This window comes from Colobus angolensis, unplaced genomic scaffold (genome assembly GCF_000951035.1).
Source record: "Colobus angolensis palliatus isolate OR3802 unplaced genomic scaffold, Cang.pa_1.0 Scaffold207, whole genome shotgun sequence".
In the NCBI taxonomy this organism is placed as follows: Eukaryota; Metazoa; Chordata; class Mammalia; order Primates; family Cercopithecidae; genus Colobus; species Colobus angolensis.
In genome coordinates this window covers 6157280-6163228 of record NW_012115233.1, presented here as the reverse complement: position 1 = coordinate 6163228, position 5949 = coordinate 6157280, and the positions used below count along the sequence as shown (strand labels likewise).

The following is a 5949-nucleotide window of genomic DNA, read 5'->3' as shown; positions in this document are numbered from 1 at the left end:
TTTTTGTATTTTTAGTAGAGACGGGGTTTCACCGTGTTCGCCAGGATGGTCTCGATCTCCTGACCTCGTGATCCGCCCGTCTCGGCCTCCCAAAGCGCTGGGATTACAGGCTTGAGCCACCGCGCCCGGCCACAGCAGTTTTATTCTATTTGGCAGAAATTAGAAGCAACCAACATATCCTTTAGTAGGTGAATGGATAGACAAACTCTGGCACACCCAGAGGGAGGAATATCACTCAGCAGTGAAGAGAGATGAGCTGTCAAGCCACACGAATTCATGGAAGAAGCCTAACTTCATTGCTAAGTGAAAGAAGCCAGTCCATAAAGGCTATATGCTGTATGATTCCAGCTATATGACTTTCTAGATAAGGCAAAACCACGGAGACGGCAAAAAGATCAGTGTTGCCAGGAGTTGGGGCTGAGAAGGTGGGAGGGATGAATAAGCAGAGCACAGAGGGTTTTAGGGCAGTAAAACTATTCTGTGAGATACTGTGATGGGGGATACATGACATGATACCTTTGTCTAAACCCATACAATGTGCAACACCAAGCATGAGCCCTAAAGAAATGATGGACTTCAGTCAATAATAAGGTACCAGCATTGGTTGATTGCTTGTCACAAATGTCCCACACGAATGTAACACGTTACAAATAGAGAAACTGTGAGAGTGGGTGGTATATGGGAACTCTCTATACTTTCTGCTCGATTTTTCTGTAAATCTAAAACTGCTCTGAAAATAAAGTCTAGGCCAGGTGCAGTGACTCATGCCTGTAATCTCAGCACTTTGGGAGGCCAAGGTGGGCAGATGACTTCAGCCCAGGAGTTCTGGACCAGCCTGGGCAACATGGCAAGACCCCATCTCTGCAAAAAGCACAAAAACTAGCCAGGCGTGGTGGTGCACACCTGCAGCCCAGCTACTCAGGAAGCTGAGAGGTGAGAGGGTTACTTGAGCCCAGGAGGTAGAGGCTGCAGGGAATCATGATTGCAGCACTACACTCCAGCCTGCGCGACAGAGCGAAACGCTGTCTCAAAAAAAAAAAAAAAAAAAAAAAAAGTCTGTTAGAAGTCTATTAATTTTTTTAAAATCAGCAAAGAAACTGAACAGACATTTCTCCAAAGAAGACATAAAAACTGCCAATAAGTACATGAAAGATGCTCGACATCATTATCTACCAGGGAAAAGCAAATGGAAACCACAGTGAGACACCACTTCATACCATCCAGGGGACTAAAAATAAAAAGACAGGGCTGGGTGCGGTGGTTCACCCCTTTAATCCCAGCACTTTGGGAGGCCGAGGCAAGTGGATCACGAGGTCAAGAGATTGAGACCATCCTGACCAACACGGTGAAACCCCGTCTCTAATAAAAATAGAAAAATTAGCTGGGCATGGTGGCGGATGCCTCTAATCCCAGCTGCTAGGGAGGCTGAGGCAGGAGAATCGCTTGAACCTGGGAGGCGGAGGTTGCAGTGAGCTGAGATCTCACTGCTGCACTCCATCCTGAGTGACAGGATGAGACTCCATCTTAAAAAAACAAAAAGGGAGAAAAAGACAGGCAATCAGAAGCATTGGTGAGGATATGGGAAAACTGGAACCCTCCTACGCTGCTGATGGGGATGTAAAATGGTGCAGCTGCTTTGGAAAACAATGTGGTGTCTCCTCAAAAATTAAACATAAAGTCCCTGTATGACCCAGAAATTCCATTCCTAGATACGTACCCAGAAGAAGACAACAGCTGTCCACACAAAAACTTCATTATTGACAATAGCCAAAAAGTGAAAACAACCCTAATTTCCAAAAGCTGATGGACAAATACAATGTAGTGTATCAAAATGCAGTATCGTGTCAATAAAAAGGAGTGAAGTACTGGATGGAGCACACCACATCGCAGATGAACCCTGACAACATGACACTGAGTGAAAGAAAAAAAGGCCGCATGGTGGGTGACTCCATTTATATGAAATGTCCAGAACAGGCAAATCAACAGAGAGGAAAAGGAGAGGAGTGGCTGCCAGGGCCTTCAGGCAGCGAGAAATAGGGGGTGGGCTGCTAATGGGGATGGTGTTTTTATTTTTTTGGGACAGTCTCGCACTGTCACCCAGGTTGGAGTGCAGTGGCGCAATCTCGGCTCACTGAAACCTCCGCCTCCCGGGTTCAAGTGATTCCCTTGCCTCAGCCTCCCGAGTAGCTGGGACTACCGGCGCCCACCACCACGCCCAGCTAATTTTTGTACTTTTAGCAGAGATAGGGTTTCAACATGTTGGCCAGGATGGTCTTGGTCTCTTGACCTCATGATCTGCCCACCCCGGCCTCCCAAAGTGCTGGGATTACAGGTGTGAGCCACCATGCCCAGCCAGTGTTTCCTTTTCTTTTTTTTGAGATGGAGTCTCGCTCTGTTGTGCAGGCTGGAGTGCAGTGGTGTGATCTCGGCTCGCTGCAAGCTCCACCTCCCGGGTTCATGCCATTCTCCTGCCTCAGCCTCCTGACGAGCTGGGACTACAGGCACCCACCACCATGCCCGGCTAATTTTTTTCTATTTTTTAGTAGAGACAGGGTTTCACCATGTTAGCCAGGATGGTCTTGATCTGCTGACCTCGTGATCCGCCTGCCTCGGTCTCCCAGAGCGCTGGGATTATAGGCGTGAGCCACCACGCCCGGCCCAGTGTTTCCATTTTAGGGTGATGAGACTGTTCTAAAATTGATTGTGGCGATGGTTGCATAACTCTGTGAATATACTCAAAGCCATTGCATTGTACACTTTGTTTTATATTTTTATTTTTATTTATTTATTTTTTTTTTGAGAGGGAGTCTCCTGACCTCAAGTGATCCACCCACCTCAGCCTCCCAAAGTGCTGGGATTACAGCCGTGAGCAACTGCGTCCAGCCACATTGCACACTTTAAATACATAAACTGTATGGGATGTAAATAATACCTCAACAAAGTTGTTATTTGAAAAATAAAGTCTGGTGGTTTAAAAACAGGAGGCTTACCTTCAGAGAGAAGCAGCAGATCCCTGCTGTAAAATCAAAGGTACAGGGGTTTGGAAATAGTCGGACAGGCTGTTGCACAGTATACTATAGCAGAGAAAGACCACGAGTCACTGAGACAGAAAATGCTAAGGAGAATAAACCATGTTCCAGTCCATTTACCACACAGTGAGAAAACCTCAGACCCTTTGATCTCAGAGCAGACAGCCAGCAGAGGCCTATCTGTTGCCTGCTACGTGCCAGGCACCGTTCTAGAGGCTGGGGACCCAGCAGTGAGTGTAAGAGCTCATCTCTGTTAGAGGAGCACTTTTAGTCGGGGAAGACAGATCCTAAACAAAGAAATGAGTGGATGTCAGAGGCTGATGTGTCCTAAGAGGAAATTAAATCAGGCCGAAGAGACATCAAGTGGAGAAGGCACTATTTACATATGTCATGGAGAGTGCGTTAATGACAGGTGAGCACATGCCTGCTGCATCCTAGATGACAGCAAGTACCCAGTGTCAAACAATTAGTCAGTGGTTGGATTAAGATTCAACGCCAGGGGTGTGGTGGCTTATGCCTGCGAGGCTTTGGGAGCCTCAGAGTTTTGGGAGGCCAAGGCAGGAGGATCACCTGAGGCCAGAAATTTGAGACCGGCCTTGGCAACATAGTGAGACCCCCATCTCTACAAAAAACTTAAAAATTAACTGGGTTTGGTGATGCACGCTTGTAATCTCAGTTACTTAGGAGGCTTGTGTGAACCCAGGAGTTTGAGGCTGCAGTGATGGCGCCACTGCACTCCTGCCCAGGTGACAGAGTACAACCCTGTCTCTAAAAACAGATTCAAGCCAGGTTAATCTGACTCCTGAGCTGAAGTCTTGGGTTATGCTGTAAAGGACGGTGGCTCCTACTGCTCACATCCACGTTAGTTTCCTCAGCATGGCCCCCAGGGTGGAGGCAGCCTCTTCAGTGGCAGCTGCTCCCACTGGTTCACTCCTAGGAGCCCAGCACCTGCTCAGAGTCCTGCATGTTGCTCACAGGCACTCACAAGGACCCTGTGGCAACAATATTCTCATCCCCACTCTGCAGGTGAGGAACGTGCGCCCAGGGAGGTTAGGGAGCTCCCCCAAGGTCGTAATGTAGCTCGTGGCTGCAGAGCTGGCTTGGGAGTCAGGCCCCTACACACTGGCTGCTCTCCCCGTCCCCACCACTCCCAGACCTGGGGCCCAGGGAGCTGGGTCAATTTCTGTTGAACCTCTCAGGAGCAGGTCTTGTTTTTTTACCTGGCTAAAGTGGAAGCTCTATTGGAAATATTTGTTAGTTTGATTTAAATTTGTGAGTTTAAAAACATATTACAAGCTACATTGATCTTAAATGTTGTATAATGCAAAATTCAGATTGTACTTCTCATCAAGTAGCCTATATGACTGATATTTTATTCGAATTAGAATTACTAAATTGATCTAAATTTAAAAGTAAGTTAAAAACACAGATAAAAGCAGTGACGATAAACATGGCAGTCCAGGGTACAACGTTCCTAATATTAAAGAAGCTCTTACAAATCGGTAAGAAAATCACTTCAGAAAGAGACTTGGAAAAAGTCACGGACAGACTATTCATAAAGGAGGAAATATAAGTGTCCAGTAACAATGAAAAAATGCCCAACTTCATCAATTATCCAAAAATGGCAATTTAAAACAACGGGATACTCTCTTCACCCATTAACTAACTTGGCAAAGATTTCTTCTCATGGTTATGTTTTGTGAGGTTGTAAATTGGTACACACTCTCTAGAAAACAACTAGAAAATATGTGTAAGAGTTTTTACAAAGTCTGAAACCGCATTCTTCAATGCAGTGATGCTACTCCCAAAATTCCGTTCCAAGGAACTCATCAGCAAAGAGGTAAACCACCAATACAAAGATACGTATCAAAGGAATATAAAAATCTAGTATCTATGAATAAGTGCTTAAATTTCCATTATAGTCAATTATGTAGCCATCAAGCCTATTTTCAAAGAATGTTTTTGATATGTGAAATTGCTCAAGAATCAGAAATTTAAAAAGTTTAATATTAAGCATGGTCAACTATTAAATATTAAAATGTGATCAGAAGGCTTTTCTCTTCTTACCTGTCCTTTGGAAACACCGGTCTATCATCCAGGTACGTTAAGTGCTTTAGTCGCACAGTGACTGTCCTTCTATAATTAGGAATGTGTCTGATAACCGGGTTTCCCATCAAATTCAGTACACGCTGCAAGAAGACAAGCAGAACCAAAATGATTACTGAAAGATGCAACTGAATTATTTGATATGTGCTGTGCACTAAGAATAAATGAACAAAATCTACAGAAGTGCCAATATCACGTCCTAGTGACTTGATGGGAGAAATCGGAAGGTTTCCATTGCTCTCATGCTATCAGAGCTGTCTAGATCATTCAGCAGCCCTTTCCTCCACTTGAACTTCAGATCTTAGATCTCATTGTCCCTCCAGAACAATATTGGAAAACATTTTCTGAGGCTTTTTCTGAGAGCAGTTGATTATATTAGTTTTGCTACCCAACCTCTTTTACTGAAATGAATCTCTGCCTAATTGATTGTTTTCTTTTCTTCCCAGCCAGGATCCATTTCAAGAAAACACACACAGCTGCTAGACAGAGAAGCAGCAGTGACTAAGGGAAAAGATGGAGAGTGCCCGCTTACTTCTGCTGAGTGCCACAGGATGAAGGGCCCTTCTCCCTCAGCTTACAGCTCTCCCTGCTGTCAGTTAGGACCAGGGAGGAGGAAGGGGTTCAGCAATCCCACCTGCCATCCTCCCCCATCTTTAAATACTGTCACTTCCTCTATTGCCTTAAGAAACTCAAAGAAGTTGGCCGGGCGTGGTGGCTCACGCCCATAATCCCAGGACTTTGGGAGGCCGAGGCGGGTGGATCACGAGGTCAGGAGATTGAGACCATCCTGGCTAACACCGTGAAACCCCGTCTC

General features: G+C 45.6%; 1 protein-coding gene across 1 annotated transcript in view; it reads right to left on the bottom strand.

Annotated features, from left to right (window-relative positions):
* DNAAF1 (dynein, axonemal, assembly factor 1) overlaps positions 1-5949 on the bottom strand; it is a 32791-nt gene that overhangs the window by 12668 nt on the left and 14174 nt on the right. The window contains 1 exon segment of the mRNA XM_011942189.1: positions 5097-5218. Within this exon segment, the coding sequence (XP_011797579.1) occupies positions 5097-5218 (122 nt within the window).